Source organism: Dromaius novaehollandiae, chromosome 30 (assembly GCF_036370855.1).
Source record: "Dromaius novaehollandiae isolate bDroNov1 chromosome 30, bDroNov1.hap1, whole genome shotgun sequence".
In the NCBI taxonomy this organism is placed as follows: Eukaryota; Metazoa; Chordata; class Aves; order Casuariiformes; family Dromaiidae; genus Dromaius; species Dromaius novaehollandiae.
Window position 1 is genome coordinate 2,503,157 of NC_088128.1, and position 22,966 is coordinate 2,526,122.

The following is a 22,966-nucleotide window of genomic DNA, read 5'->3' on the forward strand; positions in this document are numbered from 1 at the left end:
TCTGAACCCATGGAGAACCCTACACAGCACACCATTTTTGGGTGCAATTCCTAAGGCCTACTCTTGACACCAGCTTTGGAAGAAGAGCCAGCCTTCAAGCACTGCACCAGGAAGAACCTGCTTTATTTCAGAGATACTGTGAGGGAGTCAGCTCTGACCCAGTGTTGAACACAATGTTATGTGGGCAACAGGTGAGACAGAGCAGTCTCAGTAGAGGTGGAATGAATCCAAGCATTTGTGTAGCAACAGGATTACAAATGTTACTAATAATAGTAACAATAGTCATAATAAAAATAAAATGAACAAACAATGCTCAGTCTTGGTATAGGACACAGGGGGAGTCATTTGTGGAGAGCAATGGCAATGTTGCCACTGCTGAAAAGTATCCATGAAATCATTTTCCTCAGTGCCTCCTTGAGCTCCTTGTTCCTCATGCTGTAGATGAGGGGGTTCACTGCTGGAGGCACCACCGAGTACAGAACAGCCACCACCAGATCCAGAGCTGGGACAGAGATGGAGAGGGGTTTCAGGTAGGCACAAAATGAGGTGCTGACAAACAAGGAGACCATGGCCAGGTGAGGGAGGCACATGGAGAAGGCTTTGTGCTGGCCCTGCTCAGAGGGGATCCTCAGCATGACTGTGAAGATCTGCACATAGGACAGCACAATGAAAATGAAACACACAAAGACTAAACAACCACTAACCACAATAAGCCCAACTTCAATTAGGTAGGCATCCGAGCAGGAGAGCTTGAGGATCTGGGGAATTTCACAGAAGAACTGGTCCACTGTGTTGCCCTGACAGAGTGGTGTTGAAAATGTATTAGCAGTCTGCAGCAGAGCATAGAGAAAACCACTGGCCCAGGCAGCTGCTGCCATTTGGACACAGGCTCTGCTGCCCATGAGGGTCCCGTAGTGCAGGGGTCTGCAGATGGCAATGTAGCGGTCATAGGCCATGACAGTGAGGAGAGAATACTCTCCTGTTAATGAGAAGACAAACAGGAAGACTTGAGCAGCACATCCTGCGTAGGAAATGGCCCTGGTGTCCCACAGGGAATTGGCCATGGATTTGGGGACAGTGGTGGAGATGGAGCCAAGGTCGAGGAGGGAGAGGTTGAGGAGGAAGAAGTACATGGGGGTGTGGAGGTGGTGGTTGCAGGCTATGGCGGTGATGATGAGGCCATTGCCCAGGAAGGCAGCCAGGTAGATGCCCAGGAAGAGCGAGAAGTGCAAGAGCTGCAGCTCCCGTGTGTCTGCAAATGCCAGGAGGAGGAACTCGTTGAGGGAGCTGCTGTTGGACATTTTGCTCTCTCCAGGCATGGGGGACTGTCCAAAGAAGAAAAGACACTGAGACGTTAAGAGAGACTTTTCAAGCAAAAAAGCCCCCAAATATTTCCGTTCTCATACCATCCCCCACATTGTCACTCTCTTTACCTAGAGGATCTGTGTGCAGCTCCCTTGCTTGAGCTCCACTTTGCACTGGCTGAGTGTGCTGCTGTGAGGAGCTGGGACATCTGCCTGTGGACTCCAGAGGAGTCAGTCCTGCTGTGCAGTAGTGGGAATGGGTTAATGGGTTTGACTATCCCTGATATTCACAGTTCCTGTCAGGTGAAATCCACCCGTCACGCGGAAAGGCTTTTCAGCATCTTCACTCCAAGTTTTAAAGAAGGAGGTTTGAGGAACAGAGTTTTAGGGATTTTTAAATAGCATTTATTTTCTTTGAGATGTCCTTGTCACCCCTGGGGAGTATTCCTTAAAGGCAGAAATTCTCAGCATTTCTACTGTGAGTCCTGAGAAGATTGGATTCAATGTCATGTACTGTAGAGTGAGGACATCTTGTCTATTAGCCTTGTTTCCAGCAGTCCTGTGCTCGCACCTGTTTGAGTGAAGGATGATGTTACCCTAAAAAGAAACCAGCCCCAGATGAGGGCAGAGGAGTCCAGTTTCAAAGTACAGGTCTCCAACTGTCTCACCCTTTCTCCAGGCACCTGAGGGAGCTCTCCACGCTCCCCTTCTAGCCAAGGACACACAGGGCTCTTTTCAGATGCCCACCACTAGCTCCATACTCTCAGCATCTCTGCAGCTTCTTCATGGGTCTCTCAGATATCACAGAGATGCTATGAGACAGCTGTGCCTTGCTGGAGGGCAGCTTGCAGCCTGGCAGGACACCACAGGGAAACCATCAAAGGACCATTAGGACTGAAGATGGGCTCTCCTTAAGGGACATTCAGCTCATTTGCCAACCCCACAGACTGCATTTCCAGGGGCCACACAGCTTAGAAGGGGGCTGGGAAAACCTCTTTTCCATGCAGACTCCTCTGTTGCCCAACTCGCAGCGCTGGTGTCTGAATTGCAGCTGAACACCCCTCCCCCACACACACCCCAGGGAGCCCGAGAGAAGAACAGGAACAGCGTGGACAGGAGGGAAAAAAAGAAGCAACATCATGGTCTTGGTGCTGAAGGAGGCAAAGAGAGAGAGAGAGAGAGAGAGGGACGCTTGGGAAAGCCTTCACTTTACCCAGCTGGGCATGTCACCTTGCAAACGGTGACATCACTGGGCAGTCACTCTCAGCCCCTTTGTCGGGCAGCACAAAATGGACCCATAGCAGGAAAGATGCCCCTCTCCTCTGCTGGAGGTCTGCCTGCAGAGGAGGCAGACTCATGCCCTGGACCCCATGGCTGTCAGGGCAGAGGCTCTGCTGGGTGGGAGGGGAGACAGGGGCAGCTTGCTCAGAGGAAGCATTGGAGGGACCGACCAAGACTTGCTCGAATCCATCCTCCCATGATGATTCTGTTAGCAGTTCCCTCTCATTGGCTGGCCATCTCTGCTGCCTGGCGCTGTCCCTGATGGCAGCTCTTTCTCTGTCCCAGCATCTTTTCCCTGTCAGTGCTCACAGACCCCATCCCACCCTCCATGTGTGCTCAGTTCTGCCCTACAGTAACCTCCTGGATTAGAGCACTCTCCAGGGGCACCTCTGTGCATGCACGTCCTAAGGAGCAGCTCACATAAAGTCCTATGAGGCCACAAAGCTGATATTGATGCTGTCTCTAGGTTAACGTGGGGATGAAGCAGCTTGCTGAGGTTTCTCACAAACCTATTAATCTCTGAGCGTGAAGGTTCAGCAGTCCCAGTTCCTTGACAAAAAGAAAACTCTTTCCTTCATTCTCCCTGCCAAAATTAGGAAAGTGAAAGTGGAAAAACCTGAAGGAAAGCTCCTTGTCTTTCAAGTAGCCCTTCCCTTGATATTCCTCTTGAAAAGGCTCCTCGGACATCTCCTGTGCATGAACTAGAGCTGTGAGCAGCCCTGACCTATGCAGCAGCCTCTCAGCAGGAGAATGAACCTGCCCTGCTGGGAGTCGCTCCTTTGACCCACAGCTTTTCTGCACAGTGCTGTGGAGAGCTCCCCAGGCAGGCTGAGGGCTGTCCCTCGCAGGTGGAAGTCACTGCTCCAGGCACACAGCACCCTGGGTCATAGGGACACTGCTCTGAATTACAGCCCTGGGCAGACCTGTGTGCACACCCTGGCTTCACACCCCTGCAGGGTCCCTGGAAGTGGGTAGGAGCACGCCCTGTCCTTGTGATGGTGCGGCAGAGAATCCCTGCTCTGAAGCATCTCCTTCTCCTATGCACAAGAGGAACTGGGAGAGCAATCCTTAAAAAGCCTATCAGTCATGCAATGGGTTAAGTTCAGAAGACCCCTCGAGGAACCACAGTAACATTGCTCTACAGCCAGAGACTCACCAAGTCAAGTGCTGTGAAGATTTCTCCCACAAGCAGCTCTCCTCTGGCCTCCCACTCCACACTGCCTTGCACTTCTCCTTGCCTTCTCTCATCCCATGTCAGCAGCAGCAGGCAGTGCCCGCAGCCCTGCTGCTCTTGGCAGAGGAGCTGCTCCTGCACACAGCTGTGTCTGGGCAGTGCTGCCAGGTTGCCATGAGCTCCCTCCATCCCAGGAGCCTGGCCCCACTCAGGAGCAGAGGCCCAGCTGAAGACACAAATGTCTCTGTCCCTTGAGCTCCCTCCTCCTGGGAAATGTTCACTGAAGTAGACTAAAATAGTCACCAATGGTCCCTCTCTAAACACTGAAGGAAGATTGATTCCAGCATTACAATTAGTCTCATCAGAGGATGGTTGTCTGCAAGAGGTGGAAACGTCCCACCTTGGAAGCCCTAGTCCCATCTCCTAACTAGGCAAGATAGGGACAGGAAAGGAGTTCACTTACTCATGGTTCAGGTGTTGATTCCGATGAGTCAATTGAGGCATCTTATGCCAGGTTAGAAGCCCCTGGGCTGGAGTGGGATTCAGCTAATTCCCGTGAACTCCACAAGCACACAGGAGGTGGGATTGCCCAAGCTGAAGTTTGCACAGCATAGATGTCTGCAGGCAAGCTCCTTGTCTAAGCTCCCATTGGAATCACTGGAGATGGAGGGTGGGAGTCAGTTGCCCACACACAAACACCTGGTGACAGTTGAAGAGACAGAGGTGGTCCAAGGCATATGCCAGTGTCTGCTTGCTCTGATGGAGCGACTGTGAGACCTGCATCCTTCTAGAGCCTCAGGTGGGGAATCTCCTTGGCCATCTGAAACGACTGCAGATGCCTTCTGCTACTATTAGAGCGCCACTCATTATGAGGCAGAGACACAGGTAGATCTCCACTGTGCAAAAAGCTAACAGAATTCAGTGCAGACACTTGATTCAGTGACAGAGAAATAGGCCTACAGGGCCATGTCAGATGCTTGGGGTGTCCAATGCAACCGCATGTGTCTAGCAGATACTGCATGGAACCTACAGGAAAGGCATGCCCTTTTGGAGTTGCTACAGGGCAACTGTTCCAGAGCATCTCAGGTTTCCTACCTGTGGCCAGACAACTGAATCCCACCTCTGCCTTTAGGCCAAGTCCATCCTGTCTACACCCAGGTGTGCTGCATAAATGAGAGGCCCACCATACCAGGGTCTCCACTCCACACTCTGCACTCTCAAACCCTTCTGGCTTTCCTCCTCCTGAACATCTTCTCACTCCCAGATGATATGAACAAGGAATGGACTAATGATAAACTCAAGGTGGCTGGATCACAGGCTGTTCAGGCTCAGGGACTTTCTTCACTGGCAGCTTGTGCTGCCTGGAGATCAGTTCACCTCTGTCACAGGCCTCATGGTGCTGCAGAGTCAGCTCAGGCAGCAAACCCCTCTCCTGCCATTTCAGCACAGCCCAGCTCTGTTTCTCCCTGGCCTTGGGCACTGCAGGGTTTGCTCTCTTAGTGGGAACCTCCTTTCACCCTTACGTTGCCACCTGCTACCTATGCCAGCATGTCTCTGCCCTGAAGTGCGGCCATTGCACACGCGTTGCCCTTGGCTCTTGCTAACTGGTTTCACCATGACCAATCTGTTCTCTGTGCCACAGCTGAGGCTCTGTAGCCCAAAGAGATGCAAATGCCTGCAGCCTGGGGCACAGCCAGGAGCACAAGCTGTCACAGGACTGCAACATCACTGGAATACCTGAGATGTGGTGGGATCCCCCACATGACTGGAGGGCTCTCCTTGGAGGGTACAAGCTCTTCGGGAGAGTCTGTCAGGGACAATGAGGAGGGGGGATGCCCTTGGTGTGAAGGGGCAGCTCAGCTGTGTGGAGCTCTTCCATGGCAGAAGCAAGGCTTTGGGTGAGTGCTTGGCTGCAGTCTCCTTTAAGCAATGTGAACAAGTCTGTGGATCACAGGCCCTGGTTCTTAGGGTGGTGGTGGTGGTGGTGATTTTCATGTCCCAGACATTGACTGGAAGGGCAAACAGCAGAGTGCAAGCAGGCTAGGAGGTTTCTGGAGGGCATCGGGGACAACTTCTTAGCACAGGTGTATGATGGGACAATACTCATGATACTTTCTTGTATCTGGAAATTTCAAACAGGGAGGAACTGATCAGGGATGGGATAGGCAGTAGCAGCCTTGCCTACGGTGACCAAGGAAAAGTAGAGTTCCAGATCCTGAGCGGAGTGAGGAAGAATAATAGCAGAGCACAGACCCTGGACTTCAGAGGAGCAGACTTGGGCCTGTTCAGGGCACTGGTGGATCCCAGGGGAGGCAGCTCTGAAGGGCCCAGGAGCTCTGCAAAGCCATCAGGTCTTTAAGGACAGCATCTGCCACACACAGGGATGGTCCATCTCAATACTCAGTAAAACTAATATACATCTCAGGAGATCGGCTTGGCTGCATTGGGAACTCATACCTCAGCCCCAGGGCAAGAAGGCAGCATGCAGGAAGCAGAGGGAGGGAGAGGCTGCAATGGAGCAATTCAAAAATGTTGTCCAGCGAAGCAGGGATAGTGTTCGGGAAGCCAAAGCTCCACTAGGATTGAGAATTGCAGGGAACATCAAGAGCATGAAGAAGAGCTGCTACGGTTTCAGTTACAGTAGAATAATATAAAGGAAAATGTTGGCTCACTGCTGGACTGGGCAGGGAATCTAGTAACAGAAGACGCAGGTGGGTCTGAGGAGCCCAGTGCCTTCTTGGCTTCAGTCTTCACCAGCAAGGTCTCCCAGGCTGTTGTGACCAGAGTCAGGACTCCAGAGGAAAAAAAAATCAACCAAAGGTGGATGAGGGTTCAGTGGGAGATGACTTGCAAGAACTCCACCCACACAAGTCTATGGGATTGGATTGGCTGCATCTGAGGATGCTGAGAGGGCTGGCCACTATTGCCACAAGGTCAGTCTCTATCATCTTTGAAAGGTTGTGGAGATCAAGGGAGGTCCCAATGAGCAGAAGAAGGAATATTTTTTGCCTATCTTCAGAAAGGCCACAAGGACACCCCAAGAAGCTGCAGGCCATTCAGCCTCACTTGAGTGAGGAGTGTTTCATGGAGTGAATCCCCCTGCATCACATTTCTGGGCACATGAAGGAGAAGAATGTGCCTGGGAACAGTTAACATGGGTTCACTCCAGGTCAGTCATTCCTGAGCAACCTGATTGCCTTCATGATAAAGGACCTGTACTTGTGGAGGAGAGGAGAGTAGTGGCTGTCATTTGCCATGACTTTAGCAAGGTGTTTGACACTGTCTCACACTATATTCCTGTATACAAATAAGGCATTATGATAGGCTGGGTAGACAACCAGAGGGGTGAAAAGCTGGTTGGATGATCGAGCTCAGAGGGTTTTTATGACTGGGTTGTGATTTACTGGGAAGCCAGTGACAAGTGGAGGATGCAGGGGTCTATACTGGGACCTGTCCTGTCTAACAGGATCATCAGTGACCTGGACAACACACCTCTCATCACATTCACAGATGGCACCTCATCAGGAAAACAGTCATAAGCCCAAGGGCTGCCATTCAGAGGGACCGCAGCAGGCAGGAGGAATGCGCTGTCAGGAACTTTGTGAAATTCAAAAGCAAAACCAATGCCAGGCCCTGCACCTGGGGTAGACCAACACCCTGCAGTGGTACAGGCTGGGGAGAGCCCGGCTGGGCAGCAGCTGTGCAGAAAAGGACATGGGAGTCTTTGTGGGCAGCGAGGTAAGCATGAACCAGCAGTGTGCCTTGACAGCAACGGAGGCCACAGCATCCCAAGCTGCCTGAACGAGAGCACAGCCAGGAGATCGAGGGAAGTGATTATCGCCCTCTACTCAACACTCGTTAGAGCACTTGCAGATACTGCATCCATGGGGGGACCTCTGCAGAAGAACACTGTTGATCACTTGCAGTGAGCTCGGTGGCAGGCCTCCAAGGTGGTCGGTACCGGAGCACTTGCCATGTGAGGAGAGGCTGAGGGAACAGGCCTTCTTCAGCCTGGAGAGGGAAAGGCTTTGGGAGGAACTCATAGCAGCTCCCAACTCAAGATTACCACCCATAAAGAATCAGGCTTTTGCAGAGTTGGCAGCACAATGAGAAGCAACGAGTATAAGCTGACACAAGTGCAGCCAAAATTGGATATAAGGAAGAAAACTCACCAGGGATAATTAAGCATTTGAAGAAGGGTCCAGAGAGGTTATGGATTCTCTGTTTTTGCAGGCTTTCAGGACTCTGTTGCACAAAGTCCTGAGAAACTTGGTGTGAATTCAGTGTTGATCACCATGTGAGCAGGAGGTTGGACAAGAAACCTCCTGAGGTCCCTTCCAACCTGAATGGTTCTGTGATTCCATCATCTCTGCTGATAGTTGCTGCAATTCTTGCAGGTCTGAATTCCTTTGCTGCATGTGGGTTAGTCCCAAACATGGCCTCTCCAGAGCCAAGCTCTCCTAGTGATGTGAGGTCGCCTCTTGGGTTGGGAAGGTTTTCAGTTCAAGGGTTAATTACGAGTGACTGCTTGTGCAGAATGGGCCCCCTTCACAGCCTACAACACCTGTACATCACAGCACAGTGCCAAATGAGTGTGATGCATGCAGAAAGTCATGGCATGTGGGTGACTGCACTCTAATGTGCCTAAGGTCTTTTGCAAATCCATTAAAACCCAGAAGGACCAGAAGAGCCTTAAACATCCTAGGCACACCTAGTTAATGTTGACTTTGTCATTATGGGAGGCTGAGGGAGCTGGGTTTGTTCAGCTTGGAGAAGAGAAAGCTTTGGGGAGACTAACAACAGCCTGCCCATACCCATCAAGAGTTTATCAGGAAGATGGAGCCAGGCTCTTCACTGTTGAGCGCAATGGGAGGATGAGGCCCAGTGGGCATTAGCTGTAAGAACAGAGGTTCAGGCTGGGTATAAGGAGAAACTTTTGACCCATCCAGACAGTCAAGCACTGGGGACGGTTGCCCTGAGAGGCTGTGCCATTTTCCATCCTCAGAGGTTTTCAAGTCCTAAATGAGTAAAGGCCTGAGAAACCTGGTTGGACCTGAGAGCTGACCCTGCTGTGGGAAGCAGGTTGGGCCAGAGACCTCCTGAGGTGCCTCTCAGCTGGAATGATTCTGCATTTCCCTCCACCCCCAGTCTTCTCTTGACCCTAGGAAAACATTCAGCTTGCCTGTGAGCATGGAAATAGGTCTCAAAAAAGTATGACCAGATCAACTGCATGTTTTTTTTGTCCTGCTCCAGTCGGAGTAATTCAAATTCAGGAATGCTTGGCAGGTACCCATAAATAGCCTGATTTCTTTTTCTTTGCTTCACCTTTTATTGCATTTTCCACCTTTTCCACCTTCCAAGTTCTTTTCTTTTACCATCCTGATCCCCTCCCATGCAGTCAGCCAACCCCTCTCTCCCTTCCCCATTGGTCCTGGTTTTGCCTTCTTCGTACCTTCATTCAGCTTTTCTGAGATGGTTGCCATGCTGACTTCTACTGTTTTAAGCAGTTCCTCTTTTACTATATCTGCAGTGTCCTGCAGTTCCTCATGCTGTTATCCTGCCAGAGGCACCGCAAGACAGGATGAGCCTTCTGCACACACACATGGACAGCTGACACAAAGGAGCGTCAGTCCAGAGGGGCCTTGAGAGATTTGGAGCTTTGGCCAACAGAAACCTCATGACATTGTGTAAGGGGTAGTGGACAGTCCAGCATTGCACGACAGACCAACACGTGCATCAGGACAGGCTGAGATCTGATCGGCAGAGGAGTGACCTTGAGGAGAAGGGCTTGGACGTTACGAGGGATGCCATAGGAGCCAGTGGTGTGGGCTCACGACAAATGAGGCCAGCTGCATGCAGGACTGTATTAGGAAGGACATGGCCACCCAGATAAGGAGAGTTATTATCCCCCTTGGCTCAGCACTAGCATGGCCACATGAGGAATAGTGTGTCCTAGTGTGGGCTGCCCAGTGCTGGAGGAATGGGGAGCAACTGGAGAGGGCCCAGAGGAGTCTGCCAGTATGGGATTAGGGGCCTTAAGTGCATGGAGAGGCTGAAGGACCTGGGCTTCCTTAGCCTGGTGAAGTGTTACAGCTGAGGCCAGTACAGTAGGTGCCTGTGACTGCTTGAAGGGTGGTTTCAGAGATACTGGCACTCTTCTTGGTAGTGGGAAAAAGCATGAAAAGGGGAATCAGCCACAAAGAGCAGCTTGAAAGATACAGACTGGACTTCAGCAAAAAGAAATGTCATAATGGCTTTGTGTTTCAACAAAAAGCAAGTGAGCAAAAAGGGACGTCAGTAAAGGTGGGGAGATCCTGCAGTGAGAGCAAGGTGGGGAAGCAGGTTGGGTGTCTGCAGGCTTCAGAGAAAGAGGCGCAGCTTTGGGACAGCTTAGGACAGTATGTGGTGCAGATGACCGAGGACGATGCCAAGGCCGAAAGCCTCCAACAGAACTGAGGTCTCTGCCCTCTTGTCTCTGACAGCAAGGCCTACAAGAAGATGGCGTTTCCTTATGGCACTGGGCCTCATTGCCTCCTCACCCCCAGGGAGCCCAGGAAGTGCTGTAACATTGTCCTGCATTCGGCATTGTGCACTCCCCCCCAGCAAGAGCCCTGAGTAACACGTGAGAGAAAGGATCGCCCTACCAGGGGCTGGCTGTGGGGCTTGGCCATTCTGCTTGATAACACACATCAAGGTTGACTTGGCATCACAGCCACCTGCACATTGCCTTTGCCTGCCTGCAATCAGGGCCTCCAACTTTGTGCTCTAATCAGCCCCTGGGGAGGCCTTCTTGGTAATGGCCCTCAGTGGGACCTATTAACGCTCCAAGAAACTTGGAAACTTGTCTTCTGACTAATTCTTGAGAAGTCTGTTCAGCCTCAGCATCGGAGGTTCATGGGCTCAGCACCAAATACCCCATGGGGTTCATTAAAATGCAGAAAACCCTAAGCAGCCATGCCTCTTCCCATAATTTTCTTCAGCTCTTCAATTCTTGTGTGCATAATTGGAGAGGTTTCAGGAGTCTATTTACAAGAGGAAGATTTCAATGCGCATTAAAAAAAAAAAAAAGATGCCTGCTTTTAAAGTTTTCCTTATTTTTCAGCTTACAGAACAGAGTGATATCCACATTCTCCAACTGAGATTGATCCAGAGTGTCTCCTAATGAAGTCTGGACATGTAGGAAAAGCAGCATCCTTGAGGTCAGACATCCATGGGAAATACTCCTCTGCACCTCCCCAGCCCTGCCATTTCTCTCATCAGCCACTGGGGACTTAGAGCACTCTTGTTGAAATCTAACCTTTTTCCACTCAAGGCTGTAGCTGAATGTTACAGCTCATGCGCACCAATTCCCGCCTGCTTTCAGTAGAGAACTAGCTGTAAAGAGACACAGAAGGATTTGTCTTAATGGCGATCAAAGTTGCCACCAGTGAGGTCCACAGTCTACAAGGAACAACCTTCCTTTCAATGTTTTCGACAGATAGATAGGAAAGGCTGGATAGACACACAGTGAAGGAGTTGGTTGAAGAGACAATTAGACCCCTGAGAGACGAGGCAAGCTTTAGACTCCCTGAAGTTCAAAGCAGCAACTGGAGAGTAGAGAGGTATCTGAATGCTAAAGAGAAGGGGAGGAGGAAGAAAGGAAAGAGCATATGCCCATACCGTCTGATACACAGTTGCCTTAAGAAATGATCAGTTTAATCAGGGCATATGGAAATAGGGGAAAGATTAGTGAGGTTAAAGCCACAGCATAACAGAGAGAGTAGCGGTAACGCAAGTTAAGGGGCAGATCAACATTTCTTCCCCTGAGATTCTTGACCTTCCTCAAAATCTCCATTATGTCATCATGGGAAAACACTGACATTTTATTAAAATTATTCAGTCCTTTCAGCTGATGAAAATGGTCTCATATGCTTTTATTTAATGTTGAAAACAACTCTTCACCTTTACAGGCAGAGCTCAGGTGTCCAACCACAACCAGCCAGTGGCACTTGCAGAGGCCCTGGTGTCTCTGAGGCACCTGCCTGGGCCTGGCAGCTCTCACAGGGGACCTGCAGGAGACCGGAGCCCCTGGGAGCTGCAGAGGGAGGCTGGGCAGAGGGCACCAGGGCACCAGCCATCCATGACCCTGTGACTGCATCCCACCCAGGTTCTGGAAAATCACTTTCCTTTTCAGACAAAAAGATAATGCATAATCGCCCCAGAAGACTAGTATACTGAAACAGAACAAATCAAGAAAGACAATAAGGACATGCAAAGAAAAGAAAAGCTGGAAAGTATAACAATGCATTTCTTTGCTTTAAATCTCTTTTTTTCAATTGCTTTCTTGTTTCATTTTTAATATCATTTTCTAAACAGTTTTGCTATAATCAGGCTTGCACCATTAAAAAAGATTTTTGTGTCACATACAGAGCCTGGTGCTCAGAAAACCACCCCTTGCCCACAGCTATCCGTGCCACTCCTCACTCTTTGCACAAAGCATGTCTTACTCTGAGGTGTCGGGCTCTCTCGACTGGTGAGGAAAGCAGGGTGACCAGCTTCGTCTATTTTTGGGTGGCCAAATTGGCACAAATCTCAACATAGCTGTGTTTCTGTGACCTTTTAAAGGAGTCCCGAAAACATCTAGCCACACGCCCTTTTCCTTCCCTGCACAGTCAATGAAGTGCAACTTCATTTTTAGGGGACAACAGGGAGGAGGCTGATCTCACCCCATGCCAGACCCCATCAGCACATATGTCTCTGTCTAATCCAGTTTTCTGGACTTCCCTTTTTAATCTATGGAGGGAAAAAGGTTGTCTCAATTGAGTTGTTTTGAGATACATTTCCTAATCACAAGTTAAGGCCCCGTAGGAGACAGAGCAAAAATTTCCAGCACCACATGGGAACACAGCTACACCAGGGCATCTCAGGCAGCAGCAGCCTCTCTATGTAGCTAGATGAATCAAGGCCCAAAAGTAGATTCTAGTCATAAGTTGAAATCTTCTCAGAAGATAACTCAGTGCAATAATTGACAAGAAATCCCCATTTCCAAACCTTCTTCATAGTTCATAAACTTCATACATATTTTACCAATGCCAAATATTCTTTTTTCTTTCTTATTTATTAGCAGCAACATATTCATGCACTAGACATTAGTCTGTCCATGCAAGTATACGTACATATATACACATTATTCATCAAATTACATTTGCCACCAATACTCTGAATGGAGAATCTTTGTTCTGAGGAACTGCTTTATTTAAATGGACATGTTTCAGATCTCTTCTGCCTCTCTGTCCTTTCTTCTTCCTCTGCCTCTTCTCTCTTTACAGAGCTCTCCAGGGGATGGTTCACTGAATCACAGCACTTAGGGTGGACAAGACCTCTGGATGTCCTCTAATCTGGATGTCCTCTAATCCCAGCCCCCCGGTCAATGCAGAGGGAACTAGATGAGGTTGCCCAGGGGCTCCTCCTAGTTATGCATTGTCCACAGAGGTGGTGGGATTGTTCTCCATCCACTGTGCAGGCCATTAACAAAGAGGTTAAACAGTCCTGCCCCACATGTTGATCACTGAGGGATGCCACTAGTAATGAGCTGCCACTTGGAACGTGTACCACTGAGCACAGCGTTTCAGCCTGATGATCCAGCCAATCTTCCACCTTCCCTATGGTCCACTGATGCAGGGCAGATCTCAGCAATTTGGCTATAAGGAAACTATGAGGGACTGTGTCAAAGGCCTTGCTAAAGAGAAGGTTCACAAAATCCCCTGCTTTCCCCTTGTGCACAAAGCCATTCATCTGATGGCAGAAGGCAATCAGGTTGGTCAGGCATGGTTTCCATTTCCCCTTCCTCAACCCATGCCGCCCTTCTCCTTCATATGCTTGGAGATGGTTTCCAGGAGGATTTGTTCCATCACCTTGCCAGGGACTGAGAGGAAGATGACCAGCCTGTCATTCCCCAGATCCTCCCTCTTGCCCTTCTGGAAAATGGGTGCCATGTCTGCCTTTTCCCAGTCATCAGGAACCTCCCTGATCACCCTGACATTTCATAGACAGTGTTGCAATGACTCCAGCCACTTCTCCCTGCACCCTGGGGTGCTTCCCATCTGGTCCCATGGACCTGTGTGTTCCCACTGGGCAGAAGTCCTCTCCAGCTGCAGCTTCCTCTGCCATGGGTGAGGCTTTGCTAATACAGATGCTGCCAAAGGACGCAGGGGCAGGGAGGCCTTGGCAGGAGACAATATCCATGAAAGACAAGGTGAAAGAGGCAATGAGCACCTCAGCTCTGTCTTTGTCACTAGGTCCCCTGCCCCACTGAGCAGGGAGACCACATTTTCCTTGGCTCGCTGCCTTGTACTGCCAGCATCCTTACAGAAGCCCTTCTGGTTGCTCTCTCCATCTCTTGCTAGCTCCAGCTCCAGCTCCAGCTCCAGCTCCAGCTCCAGCTGAGCTGTGGCTTGCCTAACTCCATCCCTTCCACCACAGCAAATGTCTGTCTTCTTCCTGGGTAGCCCATTCCCCTTCCAACCCTCTGTGCACTTCCTTCTGCCTTTTCAAGTCCTAAATCACAAAGTCCCTGCTCATCCACGCCAGCCTCAGGCCAGGCCCTGCTGGACTTTCCTGCAGAATAGAACATTCCTGTGCTTTGAGAACATTGTCCCTGAAGATCCAAGAGGGCTCCATGGCTCCTCTGCCCTCCAGGGCAGTCACCCCTGGGATCCTGACAAGGATCCTCCTGAACAAGATGGAATCCTCTCTGCTGCAGTCCAGGGCGAGGACTCTGTTATTCCTCTTGCCTCTCCACCATTCCACGGTCACTGCAGCAACAGCCAGCCTCCACATTTGCATTCCCATCCAGGCTGAGCTTCACGGAAGAAAGAAAGAAAGGGGAAGATGGCACCATCTACTTAGAGGTGCAGCTACAGAGTTAGAGAACTCACACTGCAGAAAAGCCTGCATTTCTTCCCCCACCACTGAGGGGATTCAGGACTTTTGTGTGGTTAAAGGTGGATGCAAAGAATTTCAGGAGTAATGCAGATATGCCTGTGGCAGTGCCTCCCAGGCTGCCTTACAGTCAACGGGGAGGAGGAGGTGTTCACCTGCCTTCTTTTAGATGGTCACATAAAGCACAAATGACTCCTGTCCCATTGCTCTGTGCTTGCAATGGGGCCTGAGGTCACAAGCTTTTAGGATAATTCATGTTGAAGGGCACACAGGAGCCCTGTAGTGCAACCTACTGCTCACAGCAGGGTCAGATATAGGGTCAGGAACCAAAAAAGGCTCCTGCCAAAGGATTTTGGGGTGATACAGCAGGAGAAGACAGGAGAAGGTTGAGGAGGCAGTAGAAGTCCCCTGGACAAAAGGGTTTCCTTTTTTGCTTTCTCCAGAGAATTAAATCCTCAGCTTTCCAGAGGGAAGAAGCTGGGACACTAACTTTGCCACTAACATGGAGGCAGAGAAGCTCCTGAGCCCCTTACAGACAGAGGTTGGACCAAAGGCCACCACCCCCATGGCACCAGACCCCGAGGCATGCCTGCCTTGCTGCTGGGCACCCTCCAGCCCCAGGCAGGAGGTCTGTGGGGAACAGCGTGGGGTCTGCAGCCTGCAGCCCTGGCCACCCAGCAGGGGTGGTGGGACCCTGCTCCTCTAGGCGAGACTGGGCTCTGCTGCATTTCCCCAGTCTGAAGCTTGTGTCCCCTCTGGCTGGGAATACAGCCCGGCAGGGAGGTCCAACATGGGAAACATAATCTCTGTTCTGTGGTGTGAAGAGAGAGGGGAGGGCAGAGGGGGATCTGCTCATGCCTCGGGCAGTGATTCCCTCCCTGCAGTCGGTACAGCCCTGCTGCTGCCCTGTAACCCGTGGGCCCAGGACATAGGACTCTCATCTGCTTTGGCTCTAAAGATTTCTCAGCCCACAAGACCCAGCATGCAAAGCACCGCTCTGGGGACACCTCAGCAGTCGAAGGGGCTGAATGCCTGGTGTGTTCCTGAGAACTCTTCTGCAGTCTCCCTGCACTGGTTTGACTCCTGTTGCCATGGAGCAGAGACTCCTTTTGAGGATGAACTCACTCCCTGTGTGACTCTGAGGACAGGCTTGACCAGGCAGTACAAATGCCAGCAAGGCCTCAACCCCACAGCAGTGTGCCCTGCCCAGGACTCCTCCTTCCAGCCCCTTCCTCCTGGAGGCTTTGGGTTGGGAGAGACTGCTGGAGATGTCCAGGACCATGATCTTCTCTGAGCTGGGCTAACTTTGCAATTAGATCAGGTTGGTGAGTGCCTTCTCTGGGAGAGATTTCAAAGATCTCCTGGCCCCTGCCCCAGTGCTGCTTCACTATCATGGTTACTATTTTTTTCCCCATAAACTCATTTGAAATTTCCTTTGCTGCTGCTTGTCCTTGTTGCCTCTTGTCCTTTCCTCCCCTTGGCCCCCAGCCAACTTTGACGGAGGACAACCACAGCCTCGTCTCCAAGCTCAGCCTTACTGGGATTTCCTGGGACTGTGCGGGTGGGCTGTTCTGGCCAGCTCAAAGCAGAGCTACGTGTTACAGGTCCCTACATGGTCTCCAATGAGAGTGTATGGAGACATAACATGAGTTAGGGCAGAGCCTCTGGGCCGATGCCAGGGCAGAGCCAGAATCAGCAGGGGTGAGAACAGAAGACCTCCAGCAGCTCCTCTCCACATATGGGCAGGGAGCGATGCACCTGGAAATGCTCCTCAGAGGCGATGGTGACACAGGCTGCGGTGCTTGACACCAACCACCTGTCCTTGGTCTGGGAGTCTTGGCATGCAGTGCCAGCAGCTGCAGCCCCTGAGAGACCCCCGACCCTGCTAGCAGCAGTGAGTCCCCTCCACGACCGTCGGGAGCTTCCTGGAGTGTCATGGCTCCCATCTGCGCTCCATCCCTGCACTGGCCCAGCCCTACTGCCTTGAGCATGGTCCCATGGCCCCACTGTACAGGCACTGCACAGGACAGGGTGCGTTCTGGGGTGGGGAAACATCTCCCCAGCATGGTGCCCATGACAGCCCCCAGTGCCCCATCCCCCAAGGGCCTCCTGCCCAGCAGTCTCCCACCAATCCCCAGCCCCTGCCCAGCCCCAGCCATGTCCCCACCAGGGCTAGCAGAAGGCCATGCTCTGGGGTCTGGGCCCAGGGAGAGGCCAGGCAGGGCTGGACATTTCCGCCATACAGGTGCTGAGCCCAGCAGGCAGATGGAGCTGGTCACATTCAAGGATCACCCCTCACCAGGATCGTGGGGAATGGCCAGTGCTGGAAATGGCTGGTATGAGGGGCTGGGGCTGGGGCTGGGGCTGGGAGGAGTTTCCTGGGACTCTTTCTCCTCTCTGTTCTTGCAACAACAGCAAGCTGGGCTGGATCTTTGTTCTGATAGACCCTGTTTCAGGGCCCCCACGGGAGAAGGTTGGTCTACAGGCCCAGTAGATGGTGCCAGGACCTCCTCTGCATGCTCCCTGCCAGCCCTGCAGAGGGTCCCGGAGAGGGCTTGTCCTCCCAGGGCTCACAGCAGGACGCCCAGTCCTCCAGCTGGGCACGGAGCCTTGTCTGGGGGTGACTTTTGGGGTATGGACCAGCATGCAGGGTGAGGGAGATTGTCTCAAGGACATGTGCTGGGGACAGGGCCTGAGGGACAGCAGCAAACTGATGTGGCTCCTTACTCATGCCTCCCCCAAAGCAAGCTCTGACAAAGGGTCCCAGCCTTCTTTTTGGCGCAACCCATCAGGAGGGACAATGACACTATAAGCGTGGAGTGCGGGGAGCATTAATCCTTCTTCAGACACTTCCCAGGCCATGTGGAGGTCCAGGACTTCAAGGACTACTGGCTCTGCACCATGAGCTCGCTTTAGTGTACCCACACTCTGAACATTGTCATGGATTATATGTCAGCGTTTTTCTCTCCCAGACACTTTCAAGTCCAGCTCTGCTTCTTTCTGATCTCTCCCAATCCCTCCTCTGATCTCGCTGGACATTCCCACGCCCCCTCCCCTGTTCTCCTCCAGGGCCCCGAGCTGGTGGTGCTTGTCTGCAGAGCGAGCAGGCTGTGAGGCCACAGGGCCACAGGGTGACTCTGCACTGGTCATGCTAGTGCGAGTGGGAAGCAGACCCAACCAAACGGGGATCACGGCCTCCAATCCCTCCAGGGGACTGCAAATGTGGCAGGCGCTTGGAAGGACTATGAAGCATTTCCAAGGGTGCTAGCTGTGTCCAGGTGCACCTCTAGATCCCGTTCCTGGTATTTCACAGTGGTGACATGAATTGCTCCCCAGTCTCCCTTCCCCATGCAAACTGGGTCCTCACAGCCTCTGCTGGGATTGCAGAGTCCTCCTTTGCCCACAGATACCCGGGTGTAGCACTTTACCTTTAGGTGACTCCACCTTGGAGGACCTCTCCTTTTGTGAGGCTCCACTCACTGCCCACCCAAAGAACCCGCTGTCCCAGCAGATCTCCTGTGCTCTCCTGGCACCTCCAGATTCCCCCTCCAGAAGGACAGGCATCTGACATTGGGCCTTAACATGTGGCACAGCTCTGGCTATGTAAATCTGTGACCATTCATCCCCTCCACTGTCACTGGACACTGATGGGGGAGTCCTAAATCCAGCCCTTGGTCTCTAAGAGATCATTACACCATTATGAGCTTTTTGCTCCTGAACCCATGGAGAACCCTGCACAGTACGCCATTTTTGGGTGCAATTCCTTGGGCCTATTCTTGACACCAGCTTTGGAGGAAGCCCAGCCTCCAGGCACTGCACTGGGTAGAACCTACTTTATTACAGAGATACTGTGAGGGAGTCAACTCTCACCCAGTTATTATTAACTAGACAGAATTTTATGTAGACACCAGGTGAGACAGAGCAGTCTTGGTAAAGGTGGAATGAATCCTAGCATTTGCACAGCCACATGATAACAAATAATAATACCACTAATGATAGTAATAATATTAATAATGAAAATAAAGTGAACAACACATCGTCCTGGTATGGGAGACAGTGGGATTCATTTGTGGAGAGAAATGACAATTTTACCACTGCTGAAAAATGTCCATGAAATCGCTATCCCCAGGGCATCCTTGAGCTCCTTGTTCCTCATGCTGTAGATGAGGGGGTTCACTGCTGGAGGCACCACCGAGTACAGAACAGCCACCACCAGATCCACAGCTGGGGAGGAGAGGGAGGCGGGCTTCAGGTGGGTAAAAAATGAGGTGCTGACAAACAGGGAGACCACGGCCAGGTGCGGGAGGCACATGGAAAAGGCTTTGTGTTGGCCCTGCTCAGAGGGGATCCTCAGCACAGCAGTGAAGATCTGCACGTAGGACAGCACAATGAAAATGAAACACCCAATCATTAAACAGGCAGTAACCACAAGAAGCCCCACTTCCCTGAGGTAGGCATCTGAGCAGGAGAGCTTGAGGATCTGGGGAATCTCACAGAAGAACTGCTCTACAGCATTGCCTTGGCAGAGTGGTATTGAAAATGTGTTAGCAGTGTGCAGGAGGCCACTGAGAAAACCACTGGCCCAGACAGCTGCTGCCATTTGGACACAGGCTCTGCTGCCCATGAGTGTGCTGTAGTGCAGGGGTCTGCAGATGGCAACAAAGCGGTCGTAGGCCATGACTGTGAGGAGAGAATACTCTGCTGAAAACAAGAATGCAACCAGGAAGAGCTGGGCAGCACATCCTGAGTAGGAAATGGCCCTGGTGTCCCACAGGGAATTGGCCATGGATTTGGGGACAGTGGTGGAGATGGAGCCAAGGTCGAGGAGGGAGAGGTTGAGGAGGAAGAAGTACATGGGGGTGTGGAGGTGGTGGTCGCAGGCGACAGCTGTGATGATGAGGCCGTTGCCCAGGAGGGCAGCCAGGTAGATGCCCAGGAAGAGCGAGAAGTGCAAGAGCTGCAGCTCCCGTGTGTCTGCAGAAGCCAGGAGGAGGAACTCGTTGAAGTAGCTGCTGTTGGACATTTTGCTATCTCTAGGCATGGGGGACTGTCCAAAACGAAAAGACATTGGCAAGTTAGGAGAGAATTGTCAAGAAAAAAAAAAGTCCCCGGATGTTCCAGTTCTCATATAGCCCCCCACTTTGCTTCTCTTAACCAAGAGGATCTTTGTGCAGTTCCCTTGCTTGAGCTCCACTTAGGACTGGCTGAGTTTGCCATAAGGAGCAGGAGCCTCTGCCCGTGGACTCCAGAGGAGTCAGTGCAGCTATACAGCAGTGGGAATGGGGAATGGGGGTGACTAGACCTGACATTCACAGTTTCTATCAGGTGCAATCCACTCGCCATGTAAAAGAGCTTTTCAGCGTCTTCACTCCCAATTGTAAAGAATGAGGTTTGAGGAATAGAGTTTTAGGGATTTTGTAGGGATTTTGTTTTCTTTTAGATGTCACCCCTGGGCAGTGTTCCTCAAAGGTAGAAATCCTTGGCATTTCTACTGAGTCCTGAGAAGAAAGCATCCACTGTTCCTTGTTGCAGAGTGAGGACATCTCGTCTATCTATTAGTGTCATTCCCAGCTATCCTGAGCTCACACCTCCTTGAGCTGGAGGATGTTACCCTAAAAAGAAACCAGTCCCTGCTGAGTGCAGAGGAGTCCATTTTCAAAGTGCAGGTGTCCAAACTTATCTCCCTTTCTCAGGGCCCCTGAGGGAGCTCTCCACACTCCCCTTCTAGCCAAGGACACATGGGGCTCTTTTCAGATGCACACTTACACCCTCACACCACCATCTCCATACTCAGTATCTCTGCCACTTCTTCATTTGTCTCTCAGATATCACAGAGGTCCTATGAGACAGCTGTGCCTTGCTGGAGGGCAGCTCACAGTGTGGCAGCACAACACAGAGAAACAGTCAAAGGACTGTTAGGACGGAAGATGGGCTCTCAAGAGAGAGTCAGCTCATTTCCCAACCCCACAGACTGCATTTCATGGAGCCACACAGGTCAGAAGGGGGTTGGGGAAACCTCATTTCCATGCAGATCCCTCTGTTCCACAACTTGCAGCATCAGTGTCTGAACTGCAGCTGAAACCCCCCTAACCCCAGGGAGCCCAAAAGCAACAACAGGAGCATCATGAACAGGAGGAGAAACAAGGAGCAACACCATGATCCTGCTGCCAAGGGAGGCAAGGAGAGAGAGACAGACGGGCACTCGGGAAAGCCTTCACCTTACGCAGCTGGGCATGCCACCTTACAGACAGTGACATCACAGGCAGTCGCTCTCAGCCCCTTTGTCGGGCAGCATGAAATGGGCCCGTGGCAGGAGAGAGGCCCCTCTCCTCTGCCAGAGGTCTGGTTGCAGAGGAGATGTTTCATGTCCTGGACTGCATGGCTGTCAGGGCAGAGGCTCTGCTGGGTGGAGGGGAGACACAGGGCCCTTGCTCAGAGGAGGGTGTCTGCATTGGAGGTGCTGACCATGGCAACAAAGGTGCTGCTGGAGGTGGAGCCGAAGGGGCTTGCTGAGGTTTCTCACAGACCTATTAATCTCTTAGAGCAAAGGTTTAGGACTCTTAGTTCCTTGCCAGAACAAAACAAAAAAAAAAAAACAAAAAAAAAAAAACAAAAAAACCCCCTCTTTCCTTCATTCTCTCTGCCAAAATTAGGGAACTGAAAGCACAGACACCCGAAGGAAAGCTCCTTCTCTTTCAGGTAGCCCTTCTCTTGATATTCCTCTTGAAAAACTGGGGGTCGCTCCTCTCACCCAAAGCTTTCTCCTGCAGCACTCTAGGGAGTTCCCTGGGCAGGCTGAGGGCTGACCCTTGCAGGCAGCAGTCACTGCCCCAGGCACACAGCACCCTGGGGTGCAGGGACACTGCTCTGAATTACAGCCCTGGGCAGACCAGTGTGCACGCCCCGGCTTCACACCCATGCAGGGTCCCTGGGAGAAGGAAGTAAGTAGCATGCTCTGTCCCTCTGCCTGTGTGTCATTGCAGGAATCCCTGCTCTGAAGCATCTCCTCTGTTTAGGCACCGGAGGAGCCGAGAGAATGATCCTTAAAAAGCCTATCAGTCACGGGATGGGCTGGGTTCAGAAGACCCCTCCAGGAAACTCAGTAGTATCACCCTGCAGCCAGAGACTTACCATGCAAAGGGCTGTGAAGATTTCTCCCACAAGGAGCTCTCCTCTGTCCTCCCACTCCACACTGCCTTCCACTTCTCTCTGCCTTCTCTCATCTCATGTCAGCAGCAGCAGGCAGTGCCCGCAGCCCTGCTGCTCTTGGCAGAGGAGCTGCTCCTGCACACAGCTGTGTCTGGGCAGTGCTGCCAGGTTGCCATGAGCTCCCTCCATCCCAGGAGCCTGACCCTCTCTGTCCCTTGTGCTCCCTCCTCCTGGGAAATGTTCACTGCAATAAACTAAAATAATCACCTATTGTCCTTTTCTAAGGAGTGGAGAGAAACTGATTCCAACATTGCAACTTATTTCATCAGAGGGTGACTATCTATGATAGGTGAAAATTTCCCACTCTGGAAGGCCTTATTCCCATCTCATAACTAGGCAGGACACCTAGATAGGGACAAGGAGGGAGCTCATGGACACATGGTTCAGGTTTTCATTCAGACGAGTCAATCTGGGCATTCATGCCTGTTTAAAAGCCCCCAGGCTAGAGTGGGATTCAGATCCCTCCCATGAACTCCATAAACACACAGGAGCTGAGATTCTCCTTCCCAAGTTGAAGTGTGCACAACAGAGGGGTCTGCACGTGAGCTCCTTGTCTCCACTCCCATTGCAATCACTGGAGGGGGAGGGTGGGAGTCAGTTAGCTGGTGACACCTGGTGACATTTGAAAAGACAGAGGTGGTCCGAGGCATGTGCAGTGTCTGCTTGCTCTGATAGAGCAACTGGGAGGCCCACATCCTTCTGGAGCATGAGGTGGGGGCCAGGTGGGGAATTTCCTTGGCCATCTGAAATGACCCCAGATGCCTACTACAACTAGAGCCCCACTCACTAGGAAGCTGAGACACAAGCAGATTCCAATGTTACAAGCAGCTAACGTAATTCAGTGCAGACACTTAATTTAATGACATAGAAAGAGGCCTGCAGGGCCATGTCGGATGCCTGAGGAGTCTAACGCAACCACATGTCTCTATCACATACAGCATGGCACATTCAGGAAAACCATGGCCCTTTGGAGTTGCTGCCAGGCAATTGCCCCAGGGCATCTTGGGCTTCCTTACCTGTGCCCGAATAAATGAATCCTTCCTCTGCCTTTGGGCAGTCTCTACTGTCTGCATCCAAG

General features: G+C 51.6%; 1 protein-coding gene across 1 annotated transcript in view; it reads right to left on the minus strand.

Annotated features, from left to right (window-relative positions):
- Nucleotides 1-341: 341 nt before the first annotated feature.
- The window catches only part of LOC135324040 (olfactory receptor 14A16-like), a 42,068-nt gene continuing 19,443 nt past the window's right edge, over nt 342-22,966 (minus strand). Inside the window, exons 4-5 of the mRNA XM_064499471.1 lie at nt 705-830; nt 342-611 (exon numbers count right to left, since the gene is read on the minus strand). Of these exons, the coding sequence (XP_064355541.1) occupies nt 342-611; nt 705-830 (396 nt within the window). The remainder of the gene's footprint in view (nt 612-704; nt 831-22,966) is intronic.